The 16,829-nt window shown below is 55.8% G+C and overlaps 1 protein-coding gene across 1 annotated transcript in view; it reads right to left on the reverse strand.

Annotated features, from left to right (window-relative positions):
• Positions 1-14,115: 14,115 nt before the first annotated feature.
• CACNA1E (calcium voltage-gated channel subunit alpha1 E) overlaps positions 14,116-16,829 on the reverse strand; it is a gene marked incomplete at its 3' end in the record, with an annotated part of 95,580 nt that continues 92,866 nt past the window's right edge. Inside the window, exons 46-48 of the mRNA XM_082312089.1 lie at positions 15,519-15,699; positions 15,213-15,406; positions 14,116-14,655 (exon numbers count right to left, since the gene is read on the reverse strand). Coding sequence (XP_082168215.1) covers positions 14,116-14,655; positions 15,213-15,406; positions 15,519-15,699 — 915 coding nt within the window. The remainder of the gene's footprint in view (positions 14,656-15,212; positions 15,407-15,518; positions 15,700-16,829) is intronic.

Below are 16,829 nucleotides of genomic sequence, written 5' to 3' on the forward strand. Positions count from 1 at the left end.
AATCCAGGATTTTCTCCTGGCAAATCGTGATGCCTCGGGAGGAGATAAAAGCATGGATGCAATTAGATTCTCTCCTATTCGCCTTTAATCAGCTCTCTGAGGAAACAGGCTCTGTAGAAAATTGTTGCAAATACTTGATTATTTCCACAGTTTTCCAGAGTAAGGAAAGAGTTGCAAGACAGACAGGCCGGGCGAAGAAAAAGTGGGAAGGGGCAGGCTTGCAGGATCCTACACCAGTGCTTACCACCAGTAGGTGATATTGGCTCAAACTGGTAAGAAGCAGCTATTCCCCTCACCAGGTAGAGGGGTGGAGATATGTTGGTCCCACATGTTTGGAGAAGTACATAAGGAGGTGCAAGCAAGGAATTAAATAGATGAGACTTTCTTAGACCGTGGTATGTTGTCTCGTGGAAAGGCAAACGAAACCTGAGAGCGTTGCCAGGGCAATGGCAGTGGGGTCAGGCTCAGGGATGCTGGCACCCGGCTAGCGAGGCTGGACTGCCTGGGCCAAGGGAGAGTTGTGCTCATACCAGGATGGGGTCACAACCTGCCTTCAGCCTCACGCCTGCTCCTCTGAAAGCGGACGTCCTTCCTCTGCACATAGACTGAATTTTGGGAGCCCATGGGATGACTTCAGGCCTCAAGGAGTGCCTGCTTCTCTGATGGGGAACCAAAGATGGGTTTTATTGCCGTGCTCAGCTGTGTGGAGTGGTCTCTCACACACACACACGGCTGCTCCACAAATGAAGGTGTAACATTGCCTCCCAACAGTACATCCCCAGAGAGAACTGGCCTTTTTTATGGAACAGGGATATATGAATGGCAAACAAATTCCTCAGCTAAAGAAACCCACGGATTCACAAGAAGAAAATTACAGCAGTCTCGAGAGGGACACAAGCTTCACTGCACAGGGAGAGAGACCGTTTGGGGGCAAATGAACCTTCTCCTTGAAGAACAGCAATGACTCAGCTCCACCAGCCGGGAAAAACAACCAGACGGAGCCGGGCATTTTCTCAGCACAGGAAAGCCTCGCTGGGAAGGGGGCAGGAGGCAGCCGCCACTTGTATCCAGCCTCTGCGAGGCACACATAGAAGAGGAGCCAAGTGTCCTGCTTTGCCTTCCAGCCGGTGGGTCAGCCTTCAACGTCACAGCACCAATGCTCTCCTGGCCACCCTGGAGCCCTTGAAGTCACTTTGATCCCGCTGCTCCTGGCAGACAGAGCGGCAGCCAGGGTAAGCCCAACTGCTGCTAGTGCTACCCTCCGACAAGCGTGTTCGCAGGCACACACCGCCCACGGAGGGGGAGAACAGTGGTGTATCAGCTTTTCCCAACAGGGCTGGGAAATTAAAATGCAAACAAGATTATTCAGTATTATCTTAGCTGGGCACATTGAGAAATCATCTGGCTTTTGCATTCCTGCAAAACAAGAAATGCTCTCCACTGGCAGGGCCTCACGGCTGCCTCTGCATAGCCTCTGTTTAAAAAGAAAGAAATTCTTCCACCCTTGGCGCAGTCTGCAAGATCGGCACCCGAGTAGACACACAGCAACAGATACCTGCAGAGTGATAGAGCATCGCTGCAGAAAGGGTGAGGACAAGCTGCTCTGCACTTCCCTGCAGGCTTATGATGCCCACACAAGACAACAGTGACATCATGGGGAGCAGACCAGAAACTTGGGCCACTTGGTCCTCCAGAGAGCAGCTGATGCTCCCGGGGAATGAGAGCCTTGAGTCTGGGTCACCCATCCGTGACAGTCCTAGCACTTAGCAGGCACATGGGGACAGCTGGAAGTGCAGTAGACCAAAGGGAAGAAGGAGCAGGTTTCATTTAAGAAACACGGACATTGTGTTCGCTTGAACGGTTCAGTTGAAGTGACCAAAGCCCAGCAGGACCCACACCTGGATGAGCAGGTTGTCAGGCACGCGCTGTGATTCAGCCAGGAGAGCTTCTCTTCCTGACTCAGCGCTGAAAGATCACTGACGAAGAGCCATCCGGCGCCCTGCGGGAGAGGCTGTTACAAGACACTCATGGCTGTGGCTGCTGCTGGAGAGCTTAGAAAATGCCAGAATCCCCTTTTATGCGGGATCCTTGCCCTGCTGCTCCACAAAGCCCCCGCTGGGTGAGCTCACATGGCTGCTGCAGCCTCACAGAGCACCTTGAGTCATCTCTTTCAGCCACAGCTGCAAAGCCATTGCCATGCAGCCTCTTTTGTTGACTGGGGAAGCCACACAAACTCCCATGTGACAGAAAGGCCACACTGGTCTTTTCTGACTGGGACATGCTACATGCATCTCCTGAGGTGCAGACCGCTGTGACATCCCAGATTTGACCAAGTCACAGAACACAGGCTGATTGCTGGCTGCACTTTGATTAACTGTGGAAGGATTCTTACACTTCATCAAAATATCTGCAGCCATCCTCGCCCCGGGGAGCATCACACCAGCCAACACGAAGCACGGGCAGCCACCCAGGCATGCAAACAACCAGTCTGCAGGGAGCCAGCTTCGTGCCAGGCGAGCTCAATCTGCAACGGACAGGCAAGGCAGGCAACTGCTGCCTGTACGGTGAGCGAGCAAGCTGCCCGCGAGCATCTGCTCTCACCAAAGGCATACTCTGCTCTCTCCGCCATTGAGACCTCATGTCATCAGGTAACTTGTGCTTGGAAGCAGAGTCGGGATGCTCAGGAACTCGATACCTACCTCTAGTAAAGTCCAATTCTTCCATTGATGAAGCTATTCGTGCCTCCATAAAATAGGATTTGCTTCTCCCACCCTGAGCTGACATGTTTCAGGGAGCAAGGGCTGTCACCTCCTGGGCGTCCAGATGGCACCACCCCCAGGAGCCCCATCTCCGCTGAGAGGCAGGCTGTTACTGCAGCATGCGACAGCAGTGAGCCCGGGGCTTCTTGACACCATCAGAGGAGCACTGAGAGAGCTTTTGGTGCAAAAGTGACAGCACCTTGCAGACATCTGCCACTGCAACGATGCAAGCCTTACACACGAGCAGTGCAGCTCTATGAAGGAGTGTGAAAGAGCAGCTGTTAGGTTGCAGCTCCCTCCTTTTATTTTCTCTAGGAGCAGTTCATCCTCATGCTCCTGGGGACTGTGTTTCTTAGGACAGGGTCTGCATGGGTAGTCTCCAGCCCTGCTGTGCTCTGCCCTCTGTTTTGCTTTTGCCCTCCCTTCCTTTCTACACCCATCACCCATTTGATTGCACAGTGACATTTAATCCTGTGTCGCAGCCTATTCAACCAGCAGCACTGAAGAAGTCAAGCCAAGCTGAAGTTTGGATTAATAGACCAAAACCCACTAAAAAAATCCCACCAGCTCATCCACCCCCCAGTTCCCAAGCCACTGCTTGCAACCAGCCCTGCTGTGTTAACACCAGGAAAGCTATCGGGTCTGCCAGCTGCCCAGATTGCCCCAGCAGGTCAGCGATATAGAAACTCATGACCATTTAGTGCATCCACTGCTGAGTACACCACAGAAGCCAGGTTTCTGCCAGAGCCCTAGAAATGCAAATTAAAACATGGCTGTTCAAGGGAGATTTTGCTATTCCCAGGCTCTAAACAGAGCTGCATTTCACATCTGTCCCCGCATGCTGCAGCGTCAGGCACAAAGCACAGGGATAGGCATGAGATAAAATTCCAGCTGCATCTTGAAATAAATCTATCTGCAGTTTTACCACTCGCCTCTCAGCTGTCCCCTTGGTCCTGCTTGCCTGTCTCACTTCTCCGACTGCCAGGACCGAGGTGGGGTGGTGGACGCTGCCAGGGAACAACCCTGTTCAGAGTAAATCCTTTCTCTGGGGGTGCAGGGGGGCTGCTGGAGCAAATGGTGAGGAACAAGGGAGCTGAGCAGTAGGAGGATGCCAAGGAGGGCCCCCCGTGGTGACCCTGGCAAAAAGAAGCCCTCCCTCCTCCCCGCAGCACATGTGGCAGGGGCCCACAGCATTGACACTGGTGTGGGGAGGTTGGTGGCTTGGCCACCAGCATTACTACCTGGCCTCTCAGCATCAAGACAAGGTTCCGTGCTGTAGGACCAGGCAACACTGGGCCCATCCAGTCCCGGTACCTCATGGGAATATCACTGCCTTCCTCTGTGCCTGCCTGCCTCCGCGTGACAAGGATGCCAACACACCATGGCTTGGCTTCCCCTTCTGCAGCACCCAGCCTGCAGGCAATGGGGCTCACTCCTGCATTTCTGCTGTGTACACAGGAGCCCTGGCTTTGCTTTGGGCTTCTGGAGATTCTTATGATCGACAGAGAAACATGAATTTATGGAAAAATACAAACACTAAATAAGCTCTCTCTGCCTAAGCCCCTGCTTTACATTCAAGCTATCATGACAGGCATTTGTCAGGAACAGAGGATACAGCATTCTCCGTCTGCAACATGTCTCCTTATGGCAGCGCTGGCAAAATCAACAACTTGTTCTACTCATGGCTGTGAAATTCAGCCTGGGAGGTCTGTCTAGCCCTCCTGACCTCCAATTTCCCAGCTAAAATAAGTTTTGTTGCTGGGAGAAGAGCCAGCATCCCTCCCAGCATTGCTGGACCTTCTCCCCTGCCCCAGCCTGTTTGTGGGACAGCATCCTCCGAGCTCCCCCTTGCCTGCAGCACTGCACAGGGGTGGCACAGCCATCCCCGAACACCATGAGCCAACGGAAGGGGCAGAATATGGAAAAAAGCTTATTTTCTGGCCTGATTTCAGCCAGGAGATGATTGTAGAACATCACTTATCCATTTCGTTCCCAGACAGAAACTTGACCTGTTCTCACGGCCTGCAATAACATCTCTGAGTTAATTCACTGGAGCTGTAGTCATTTGTGTCCAAAAATATGGCTTAACCTCTTTCCCTTGATGCAGAGGCTGGTCCAAGGGGTAGGTGAGAGCCCCGGCGGCAATGGGGGCAGCAGCTCAGCCCCAACAAGCACAGCCCCAGCTGAAAGCTTCCTGATCCCCCACCAGATAACCCTTGCAAGCAGAGCAAAAAGGAGTTTCTACAGGAGTAACATTAAGAAACATGTTTAAAGCATTCAGGCAGCAAGGACCAGCTCCTGCCAAGACCAGAAGAGCAATGTCCAGCCCACTAGGAACTGCTACTCTCAGCCCTATCATCTTGTGCCTCAGTTTCCCCACCTGTGAGCAGGACTGAACTCGGGGACAATGAAAGTCTGTCCTGGCCAAAGGACAGACCCATCTCCACAGTGACCAGCTGCAACTCCCCCCTCCTCATCACCGCTATTTAAGAGGTGGTTCATAGGCCATGCCTGAGGACTGCAGCATTTCCACCCTGCACAGCTGGGAACAGGCATCCGAGCTTGGAGCCGGCACCAAGCCCTCGGCACAGTATCTCACGGGAAGCCCAGGGGCACGCTCCGTGCCAGCAGCTCTGTCTCCAAACAGCACGAGCCTCACAGTGGCACGGGTACGTTGGCGGAAGGTGTGTGCATGCGGCGAGTGCAAACAACAGGGTCTGGGAACAGCTAATCCCAGCAGGGGCTGCAGATTTTGTTTGCAAAAATCTTCCTCTGCTACAGTCTCCTACAGTCCGCTTGCTTTGGCTGAATATTTTCATGGGGTCCCCCTAGCATGGGCATGTGGTGGAGGCAGAGGTTCAGAGGGCAGCAACAGCTTTACAGCCAGAGGTGATAAGTAATCATAGAACAAGCCTGTGCTGGTATTAATTGATGTGCAGCACCCAGAGTTGGTGGCTAACCCCAGCTTTGGGCCAGCTGTCTTTCTCACCCCTTTTCCTCAGGCAGGCATGCTCAGGGAGCACACATGAAGGAGAAGGAGATCTAGCAAAAGCTGCCTGCTGTGGCTGAGAAGACTTCCCAGCCATTAGCTGCTGTCACCAGAGCATATCTCTAAAGCTCTTCCTAGGGCAAGGATTGCTAAATACTGGAGCAAAGAAAGCTATACAGGAGAAGGGAAAATTAGCAAAGGCAGTTAGGCAGGTCAGCCTCTTTTTGTCATGCAGATGGTGGTGGGCTGCATCTGGGGCAGCATAAACCGGGGTAGGAGAGGGCAAAGAAGCTGCAAAGGCCTTTACCCTGTGAGCTTCTGGGCTCTCCAGTGCCCAGGGAGGCTTTCCTGCTGGGGTGCTCCTGGGGCGGGATGCGGAGGAAGGTCAGCCTTGCTCAGAAACGTCCCGTCGGGTATGTTTAAACACCCACCAGCCTTTCACAGACAGCGGGAAGAAGCTGATTGTGTCAAGCATCAAATCGCTGTCGCTAGCACAGGCTGAAAACCCGCTCGAGGAGTTAATGTAGGGAAAAAAGAGGCTAAGACAAGAAGAGAGTGGCAGCACATGTGACTGATAATCCCATCTGCCTGTTTCTCTGTCAGCCGTAGGTCTTCATCCCCGCCGGCGCTGCTGAGATGTCACAGGCGCGGAAGAGCTAGACAGTTCTCCGCAGCACTGGTCCGCTTGGCACAGGGTGGGAAGATGTCCCTCTTCCCAAACCAGCACCAGGTGAAACAGGGATTTGCCAACACTCGTCACAGAAACGTCCCCAAGCAGCAAAGAGGACCGAGTGGGCACGGGTGGCTTTCTCAGTCAACGCAGCCTGGCTTGCACCCTCTGTTGCTCTCCTTCCCTGCTACCTGCTTGGGGAATCTTCTACCCCTAAGTGATCACTGAGACCTGGGGGCAAGGATGTTTGGCATTGCAACGGGGCAGTCCATCCACCATGGGACATGCATGGCTGGAGACATCGGGCATTTGGGGACCTGAGGGCCACAGTAAAGCCCCTGTTCCCGGGACTGGTGTGGATAGCCTGAGCTGTGGGTGGCAGACTGGCTGTGACCCAAGGCTGTGTCCTTGAGAGGATGCAAGGATTCATGGCCTGTCCCGTTGCCCCCCGCATCGCACCCCCTCTGCTCTCACTTTTGCTGCAGAAAGCAGCTGTAGCTATTCCTGCTAGGAGGTGTAAGACAAGGCTTTGCCAAGGGGCAGGGGAGGCTTTGCTAATTCACAGCTCCTTCGCACAGCTCACACTGGTTTGCTAATGCGTTCCTAGCTGCTAAAGGAGGTGAGACTTGCTGATACAGCACAATATCACATGCTGGAGGAAAAGGGGCGCAAGCTGGGACAGGTCCTTAAAAAATTATGGCTGTGTAAATGAAGCCCACCCTTTGATCAGTGAGAAAAACCAAAAAAAAGCTTGATTGCACTTTTTTTTTCCCCCTAAAGTAAATTAGCAATGAAATAAGGCCATCTGCAAGCCCCTATCAACACTTCAGAGATCAAGGGAAGGGGGCAGCTGGGAGCTGTGGCTCTGGCTGATGGTCCTGCAAGCTCCATGCTTCACCCAGAGGCGCAACACCATGGCCCGAAGCCCTCATGTTTGCCCAGGCACCATTTGCTGAATTTAGCATGGGATTAAACTCCACTTGGAGGTATAACCTTCGTATCTGTTTCCTTCCTCTGCTCCTCCCCTTTTGGAAAGGAAAAAACCCCACATCATTCATGATGGCCATGATGCAGATCTGTGAAAATCAATCTGAAAATCACATCATCTAAGGCAGATTGCTCCATAAATTGACTGACTGGGTCCCAGGGGAGAGCGCGTGGGAAGGAGAGAAAACCTAGCTTAGGCCTGGCTTTAGCAAATAACCACTCATCCTTAAACCTTATCCCTATTCCCGCTCCCTTGCACCCCAAGTGGCACCAGTACCTCTGCTGAAGTCTGCTGGAGCAGCCTGCTGGGTGCGTCGCATCCGTGCCCTGGTCCTTACGGCAGCTTGCTCGTGCGCTGGACCGCTGCAGAGACATCCAGCTCTCAGCCCTGCAACAGCTTCTAGCCGAGTGCACTGGGTGATTTTGGCTGCAGGTCGCTGCTTCTGGGTTTCTACCCGCTCGCCCAGCCCTCCCAGGACCTTGCTGGCATCCTGCCTTAAAAATAACCTGGGGAGCCTGTAGGGAAGAACCAGTGCCCGCAGAGTTACAGATGCACCCAGCACCATGTGCTTTCATTTGGCTTTGCAGGGGGCAGTAGGAGGAAAGCAGGGCAGAGACAGAGAGAAAAAATCTAGTAAGATGAGGCTTCTTCCTGGGAAGGGTGTTTTCCCCAGGTTACTGGGTGATGCTTTTCAGCAGTCCCAGAAAAAAGACTGTTCATGTCCCCTGGTACCTGGATGCAAGACAAGCTGTGCACAACACTCGCTGCGACGCTGGTACCGTAGGCAGGGACTGCTCCCATGTCCCAGGAGCCTGCAATCTGCCTGGGCAGCCCCGCTAGGACACGGGGCTGGAAAGGCCCTGGATCACCCATGGGCAAGGTGAGGGGAGCACACACAGGCCGGGTTTTGGTGCTTCTGGTGGCCCCGTCCCCCACGGCTCCCCAAGCCCTGGCGAGGAGGAGCAGCCCCAGCACTTCTGCCAGCCACACGCCAGCAGCATCTGTTTCTGGGGTACTTTTGTTCCCAATTTATCCCCTGTCTCCTGGAGCTATTATAAGCAGGTACAATCTGCATTGCCATTGTTATTCAGATGATGTACAGATAATTTTAACCTTTCTGTTCCATTTGTCAAGGGGCTTTTTTTAGCCTCTGCGCCTGCCAGGCAGAGCGCTGGCTCTCCGACAGTGAAGGCTCCCTGTTTTGCAGCACCAGTTTCTCTTGCTAGGGTGAAGCTCTGCCTTCCCTGTGTTGCTCCGTGTATCTTTTTCATGGCCCCAGATATGTTAGGGGATTTGGGGAAAGGCAGCAGAGGAGGTTAAGCACTCCACTAGCTACATCCATCACTTATCCTAGCACCAGCCTCCCAGGCAGGGCTCCATGGGATGTCCATCAGAGACCTGCACGCTCCGTTCTGCTTTCAAAGCCTTTGGGACAGTTCATACTTAAGACATTCACTTCAAAAAATGTTAATGCAGGACTTCTGGCTTGCACAGGAGGAGGTCCTCTCCTTAAACTGCTTCCAGCCCCAGGGCAAAGCCCCCCCGCGATGAAGAAGGCATCACCACCCTGCAGAGCCTTCCACACGGTCAGGGACGCAGATCACTTTTTTGGCTATAAAACAGGAATGTGCTTCCCAGCCTGAAAAATGCTGGGCTTTGCCCTCCAGCCCCTGGCTGTCACTGCATCCATCGCCTGGGCAAGTGCCCTCAAAGCTGGGCCATCTCCTGGGCTATGTCCCTATGGAACTGCACTCTTCGCACTGAAAACATGCTTTTTAGCACTTCATGAGCCAGAGAATTGAAAACCAAACCTGACAGCATTTGGGAAATAAAAGGAAAGATGCACAAAAAGTGAAGGGCAACATAAAGCCAGTTCCTATAGGTCATGGTGTTTGGGGTTGGTCCTCGGTGGTGCCATGAGGAGAGGGGCAGCAGCACATGGGAGACACACAGGGTAAGCTCTGCTCAAAGTGGTCCAGATGACCAGAGCAATTGCCTTCATCCTTCCCTGAGCTCCTCTTGGCACAGGTCCCTCCCATCACCGGGAAAGAAAAAGAAGAGTCCTGTTGAAAAGCCATAAAATATCCCTGTCACCCGTGCTCAGACTGCAGACTGCCACAGGCTGCTGACTTGCCTCTTGACTGACAGAGAACTTTTTGTGCTTTAAACAGCTCTGCAAAAAAGAAATATAAGACCTGACTTCAGCATCTTTGCTTGACAACTCACCCGTGAGCTTTGGACCAGGCAACAGCATCTGAATCCACTTGACATCTCCTGGGCGCGGGTGTGGAAGGGTGGCCAAGCTGTTTGAATCCCCCAAAGCCCCGGATCCCAGCAGGTTTTCCAAGCCCTTGGTTTACAGGCTCGTGCTCCCTTGCATTCCTCCAGCGATACGATGTCACTGCGATGCTCTCAGCTTCCCCCAGCCAGTTTGATGCAGTGGCGCTGTTAACACCTCCTCAGGCTCCTGGCCCTGGCCCTGGCCCCCCTGTTGCCAGCATGTCTGGAAGCAGCCAGGCACGAGCCACAGCTTCCCCGGCGTGACAACCCTTCCCAAATGTGCTCGCTGCCTCTCTCTTTTGCAACCCCCCGCCCTGCCTGAGGACCATAGGGATGCCAGGGCAGCACTGGCAGGGGACGGCCCCGGTGCCCATGCTGGGAACACCCCATCCTGCGTGATGGGGCTGCCCAGGACAGGCGGTGTGCCAGCCCCTCCCTGCCATGGGGACTTTTTGCGGGGGTCCAGTGTCTCACCCACGGTCCCTGCGGCCCCGCCAGCATCGGGGGGGTGCCAACAAGATGAAGTCCGCAGTAGTTCTTTACAACAAGGTTTTATTTTTCTTTCCTTTTGACAAAAAACATTGAAGTTGTACATTGCCATCAGTCAGTTCGGTTCCCCATTTGGGTCCAAACCAGCATGTTATGTTACAACATCCTGCCCCGGTGCCTGGGGGATGAAGGCAGAGCATCTCCCACTCACCCTCCCTTGGCCCCAGGAGCCGCCAGACCCACACTGGGGGGCTCTGCCCTCAGAGGCCTCATGGAGGGACAGGAGGATGGGGCTGGGACAGCCAGCCTGGAGGGGACAGCGGGGATCCATGCTCCAGGGCTGCCTCATCTCCCTGCACACCCTCGGCAGTCCCCCCAGGAGCTTTGCAGGGCTTCGAGCTCAGTCCCAGCACCAAACTGGGAACCAGTTGCATGCTACTGGTGAAGTCCTGCCTGGGCAGAGGCTTGTCCCATGCAAGCAGACATTGAAACATATCCCCCCCTTTCTCATCCTCCCTCCCATGATCAAGCACGGCCAGCAGCCACCGATGGCAAGCGAAGTGGCAGATCCCTGGTGTCTGGGAGGCAAAGGAGATGTCCAAAAAGCCACGGATGAGAGATCATACAGCAGCAAAGTGAGTCCAGCGCCTTGAAAAGTGAGACGCAGGCTGCAACAGCGCCTCAGGGCTGTTTTTCCTTCCCCCTTGGCATAGTCTTTTCCGTGGTTCTCCTGGGGGTTGTTTTTGGTTTCAGAGACGTGCTTTGGAAGTGCCACCTTGTCCCCGCGGGTCCCTGACTGCCCTCCCACTGCAGGAGCAGGTCTGCAGCTATAGCAAGAGAGACAGGAGCAGGCCATTTTTAGGCCCCCCCCGAGAAAAAAAGGGGGTCTGGTATGCTTCATACAGTTTCTGTATGTTAGTAAAACACAGGTCTTTCTTACATGCCAAAAAGCTCAGGTTTGGACGCCGCAGCCCACTGCTACGTGTGGGTGCACCCTGACGGGCTCTGCCCCAGCCCATACCGCCACTGCAGAGCATTGCCGCACACTGCTCACCGGCCCCATTCTGGGACCGAGGAAAGTAAAACACCCAAAGCTTGAAATCCACATGAAACGTGCCCCCCCTTCGAGAGCATCCCTCCCTCCCTCCCACCCAACAGGCACAGACACAAAAAGCCGCCTCCTCCCCTCCCCGCGTGCTGTTACTCAGAGCCCGGTGTATTGTCAGACACCTTTCTGCATTTAGAAGTAGACGATGCCAGCACCTATATTTAGAGCACGTACGGCATTGCCTCCCCCGGCCCCCAGCACCACCGCATCCCTGGCCCTGGCCCCCATATGGTCCCACGCTGCCCGTCAGGCCTGGCTCCCCCAGACTCCGGCACAGGGAGCAATGCTCCAGCAGCTTCAGGTTGAAGCCATGAACTGCTCACAGATGGCTGGAAGGGGACAGGCAATGCCCAGAAGGGGACAGGAGATGCCCATGCCACCAGACAGCACCAGGGACCTTCCCCGCTGCTGCATGGGGCATGGCTTGCCCGCAAGCACCGAGATGGGGGATGCAGGAGCTGAGTCAGAGGGATGGAGAGGGCTTCCTGGGGAATTTTGGGATCCTTTGGCAGCTAGAAGTGTCTGTTCGGGAAGCATGGGGCAAGCAGGGACAGCAGAGGTGCCACCCATCAGCAGGGACCGATCAAGGCAGTAGGAAGTTTTGGTCCCATAAGCGAAACCTGCTCCTTGGGTGCGCAGTGGGTGGGTTGACCGTTAGAAAGAAGGGTTTTGGTCCATGACGGAGACCAGGAGCAGGCAGCCTTCGGAGCTGGTGGGATTTGCTTCTCACAAAGCAGAGCTCCTCTGGGGGAGCTCACAAAGGAGCTCATCTGCACATGCAGGAGTGTGGCCGTTTGTGCCCATAGCATCTTTTGATCAGGAGAAGACATGGGTTATCCAGGACCAAAGCAAAGCCTGGCCAGAGTTGCTGCTCGGCCAGCCAGAGGGGTTGGAGAACAGCCCCAAGGACCCGGACCACAACCCGCAGTAGAGCAAAGCCACGGGCAGGAGGAAGGGCAGGACAAGGGCTGCGCCACCTCCCCCTGCTCAGCCCAGCGGGCTGAAGGCCACATCCCATCTCCACACACATGGCCATGCCTGGTCCAGCCACACCGACCAGACCCCCAGCCCATGGACCAAGCCCTTCCCTGAGGCTCCAAAGGCACAGCACCCTCCGGCTCCTCAGGACCATGCTCAGGCTGATGATGGACACAGCTTACAGCAGAAACACACCAGTGATCGGCAGGGTGAACCACTCATCACCACAAGGCCACCAGCATCTTCCCTGGCTGGCAGGCAATGCATTGCACCCGCAGCTGAGGCTGCATGTGGATCGTTAGAGCTGACAGCACATAATTACCAGATTAATTAATGACCGGCGCTGGAAGGTGGCCCTGTACTGCGTTTTCAGTATTTGCAGGAGGTGCAGGCCACCCTGCTCACCCCCCAGGCCATGCTCCTCTCCCAAAGCCCCGCCGGCTCTCGGACACCCACCTGCCCCCATGCCAGGGCCATGGGGTTTGCAAACCCAGCCACCCCCGTGGCAGCCCCCCTGCGAAGGCAGTGCCAGGCCCCAGGAGCGGGCAGGGGCCACAGCTGCAGGGGAAACTGAGGCAGGGGAGGTGCCAAAGCCGGGCTCCTCTGCCAGGAGGACAGATCTTAGGGTACCATCACACACGCACAACATCTTCTCTTCCCTGCAGACGCGGGAATCTTCTTTTCCTGGGAAAACACAGCAAAGAAGCCTCTGAGAGGTTTGACATCACCCCCTTGGCACCAGTGGCACCAAGTGAGCCATAACCCCAGGGACAGCCCCGTCCTTGTCCCTTGTGCATCCCACTCCCGCAGACACCACACGGCACAGCTGGCAGCAGAACTGCCCAAAGACCCCTCGCCACGGCCACCTCTAGCGGAGAAAATGCAATTTCCACTGCTGGAAACATCAGGGACAGGGCGAGGGGAGTGGGGTGACGTTACCAATGCTCTGCTACAGCGATGGGTGCGCAGCAGTCCCCCGGGGGGCTTGGTCCTGCCCCCACCAAAGAGGGTGTGGGCAGTAAAAACCCCGAGGGGCTCCCCAGCATTGTCAGATGACTAAAACAAATCCATGTATGTGTATATCTTTATATATACAGCATATAAATATATATACACACACATACCGTATATACACACACAGGCACACCTAGAGTTCTCCGTATATAAATAAATATATGTCGATGGGAGACAGGATACATTCGGCAGCACTGAGCCCCCCGCCTTGCTCCCGCCTGCCCCAGTACAAACCAGTTGGCTTCAGTTTTGCCCCCCTTCCACCGGCAGCAGAGTGACTCTTGTCTGCCTGGTGCACCCCGACCCCTCAGCCCCCCGCACCCTGCCATCACACCTCGCCCCTTTTCTGGGCTGGATGAGACCCTGGGGGAGGGAAATTCAAAGCCACAGCAGAATGAGCCCAAGCGACAGAGCAAAGTGGGCCCCTGGTACCCCCTCGCTGGGACTCTCTGGCCTCGGGGAACGGAAAACCATCGGGACGAGCCTTCCCGGGGGTCCCGCTCAGGGCAGGGAGCGGGGCTGCGGCCGGGGGGGCTCTCACTCGCCCCCCAGCACACGCGCCTGGCCAGGCCGCTCCACCGCCCATCAAATGCTTCTCTGTGCAGAAAAAAAAAGTGATAGTAATAAATGAAAGTTGACAGATTTTAATTTTTTTTTTGCACAAAGACTTTTTTTTTTTCTTTTTTTTTTTCCCCTCCATTCCGGTCAGTTTGGTTTTCTCCTTTTCCCCTGCATTTGGTTTTGGTTTTGTTTCATTCCCAGGCGTGGCGAAGAGCATGCATTGGAGAGGGGCAGAGCGGCGGCGGGGCGGGGGAGCTGAGACGGGGTGGGGGGCAGCTTCTAGCACTTGTCGTCTTCCTCGGTGTCGCTGAGCACGTCGATGCTGGCCCCACACATCACGCCCTGCCCTGCCCCTCGCCTCCGCCGCCGGTAGTGCCCATTGGGCATCTGCCAGCTGTGCCGCAGCGGCGGGGCCGAGCCGATGGTGTTGGAGCGGCCGAGGCTGGTGGCGACGGCCGCCTCGAAGGTGAGCGTCTCCTCCTCACCGCAGTCTGAGGCGTGCGAGTCGTCATGCAGGGCCAGGTAGGGCTCCGAGATATAACGTTGCGGGGTGGACTGTCGGCTCTGCTTCCCCGCCGGGGAGCTGGAAGACTCGGTCAGGCCGGCGGCATTGGGATCCAGGGTGGAGGAGAGGAGCGGGGACCCCCCCTCACTCTCCTCAGGAGGCGGCGAGGCGTCTCCGCTGTGCCGCAGCATGGAGGCGTAGGAGAGGAGGGGACGCGGCTTGGGGGGCACCGGCGGGAGCTGGCGGCGGCCTCGCCGGGGGGTGCTGGTGTCTGAGATGGAGGGGATGGAGCTTTCACTCAGGGAGCCTGTTCCCTGCAATGTACCAAGACATGCTGGGGAATACAGGGGCAACGGGCAGTACCGTGCACCCGCTCCCCCCCAACCTGCACCTGGGCTCCCTGGTGCATCCTTCTGCTTAGATGAGACCCCGCTGCGCCCTCGCCTGCCCCATCCCTGCCTCGGGGTCTGCTCCAGGGACAAGGATGGTGTCTGCTCTTGGTGGTCAAAAGTAAAAAGCACCCGGAAACCCACTGCGGGAAGAGCTAACAGCTGGGCAGCATCTCTGTGGGGTTCAAGCACACTCAAGCACTGGCACCTCCGGGCCTGTGTAGCTGGGACACCTCGACCTTGGCAGGGAGCAGATGCCACAGCAGTGAGAGGATCAGCAGGGAGATCCACCCCTCTCCTCAAATGCTCTGCAGGGTGCCTGAGCAGCCCCAACCTGCTGAGCTCACAGTGTATGTGGAGATGCCACCACAGGGAGGAGAGATGGTGCAGAGCTCCCAGAGCTCAGGCTTATCTTCTCGGTTTTGGCAAGGAGCTTTTTCTACACCTCCTTTTGTGCTTAGGAAGAGGTTTTTGTCACCCACCTGCCTGTTGGGTGTCTGTGACCTGCCCTCGCTGGGTGACCGGGATTCGCGCTGCCGCTCCGGCGACTCGTCATGTGCCTGGGGACTCCTCTCCTCAGAGTTGCAGCGGGAGATATCAGGGGACAGCAAGTGCTTGCGCTCTTTGGATCGGCCCCGCTCCCTGCCACCTGAGCGATGCCCGTCGGACCGGTGGCCTGCAGGACATCCTGGTCAGTTCCCACCATCCCCTCCCCAGGAGCTCAGGGGATGCTCAGCTGGGGTTTTTTTTGGCATTGGTGTGGGATGGGGCCACCCACCCTTGCTTACCCGAGTCAGCGTTGAGGCGCCGGGCAGAGAGCTGGAGCGAGGAGTGGTAGCTGCGCCGGCGGGACTTGTACGTGTTGTCACTGCTGCGCTCCATGGAGAACTCATCCAGCCAGGAGCTGTTGGTGCGCTTGTCCCGGATGGTGGAAAATGATCGCCGCATCGAGCTCGTGTCCGTCACCACCTGCAAGCAACCCCGGCCAGCCGGGGAGGGGGTTAGTGCCACGCGGGGCTCGGGGGACAGCGGTCGAGCAATTACCGGTTCACCCATTATCACTGGCACACCAGCCTCCGGGATGGGAAGATTCGGGGTGGAGGGTAGTCAGCCTGAGTGCAGCCCCCTAAATAATCCCTGCATAAATCGGGGGTGGGAGGAAAGTGGGGTTTAGCTTTTGTGCTTGTGAGATCCCCTGCACCAGCAGGCTGGGAACTGTGCTCCACAAGCAAAGCCAGCAACTGTGACTCAAGCCAAGGCGCTGTGTGTCGGGGGAAGAGCAGCAGCATCCTGCCCCGGGCGTGGCGACATGGCGGGTACCAGGCCATTGCCCCCCAGGCTGCCTCAGCATCCCTCCCCGCCTTGAAAACAGGGTCAAGCAGAGCAAACAGAGACATCGAAGAAGAAATCATTGACAGGGGATTCTCCAGTGCCCCTTGCTCACTGTTTATTTTCCCGGCTGCTGCCACTTTTCCAGACCCCTCCTTGGTCCTCATTTATTCCCGCATCCCCATCCCCTGCACTCCTTCCCTCTCTCCCTGCTCACGCTGTTGTTTTATCTTCCTTCTCCTATTCTTTCTCTCCTGCATGCTTCTCCTTTCTACCTTCTCCTCTCCTTCTAGCTTGTGTTCTCACATATTTTGTAGAAAACGTCACCTCCTTCTATATTTTCCTTGGCTTTATTCTAGCAGCTTTTTGCCTCTGCAGCCTCGGGCCATTCTCCCTGTCTCCTGTCCTCACACCGTACCCTTTCTGCTCCCATCTTCTCCTTCTGATCACCTCCCCTGCTGCCAAATGGTCAATAAAGCCCACAAGGCAAAGCCTCCCTTCCTCTTCATGCCCCCTCAAAATCCCACGACATGTCACACCAGCACCGACACCAAGACCTCTGTGAGAAAGCAGACCCAGAGACTTCACAGCAAAACCAAACCCCATAAGGGTGTTTGTGTCTCAGTGGAGGTTGAGTACAAGACAGAACAACAGAGAAACCGGGCAGACAAACGAGGAGGTGAGATGTGGCCTGGGTTCCCGTGGACAGACGGAGAAGCATGTGCGTTGGGACAACAGGAAAGGAAAGAAAAGGCGTTTCATCACCTGGG

Source organism: Platalea leucorodia (assembly GCF_965183815.1).
Source record: "Platalea leucorodia genome assembly, chromosome: 5".
NCBI lineage: Eukaryota > Metazoa > Chordata > Aves > Pelecaniformes > Threskiornithidae > Platalea > Platalea leucorodia.